This window comes from Nanorana parkeri, unplaced genomic scaffold, assembly GCF_000935625.1.
Source record: "Nanorana parkeri isolate BGI_ZX_2015 unplaced genomic scaffold, ASM93562v1 scaffold2694, whole genome shotgun sequence".
In the NCBI taxonomy this organism is placed as follows: Eukaryota; Metazoa; Chordata; class Amphibia; order Anura; family Dicroglossidae; genus Nanorana; species Nanorana parkeri.
Window position 1 is genome coordinate 30,745 of NW_017308962.1, and position 400 is coordinate 31,144.

At 55.5% G+C, this 400-nt stretch overlaps 1 protein-coding gene across 1 annotated transcript in view; it reads right to left on the reverse strand.

The window, feature by feature from the left end:
- The window catches only part of ANO7L1 (anoctamin 7 like 1), a 21,055-nt gene that overhangs the window by 16,813 nt on the left and 3,842 nt on the right, over nucleotides 1-400 (reverse strand). The window contains 1 exon segment of the mRNA XM_018574042.1: nucleotides 176-326. Within this exon segment, the coding sequence (XP_018429544.1) occupies nucleotides 176-326 (151 nt within the window).

Consider the following 400-nt stretch of genomic DNA (forward strand, 5'->3'; position numbering starts at 1 on the left):
GGGAAAGGATCACATGGAGAGGACGCGGTCATCACAGGGTACGGTGACATATCAGAGGAAAGTCTCGCTGGTGATTCCCCAATTGTTCCGGCATTTGCTGCACCCTCATATCAGAGTCACCCCCAAAAAACAAATCCTGGAGCCAAGCGTAACCCTCAAGAAGCCAGCGAAGAGCCCTAGAGCCTCACCATGACCACCATCACCATGGATCCGGTAATGATTCGGGACAGACGATCCTTCTTTGGGAAGTACGGTTCTTTCACCCCCGTCACCGGGTTCTGCTCCATCTGCGGAGCCGTCGCCGCAAATTCTGGCCGCGGGGGCTCCTGGACACGCACGCAGGGGAGAAAGTCGCATCAGACACACTCAGGTTATAAACAGTCGTAGAGCCTTCGCTTCC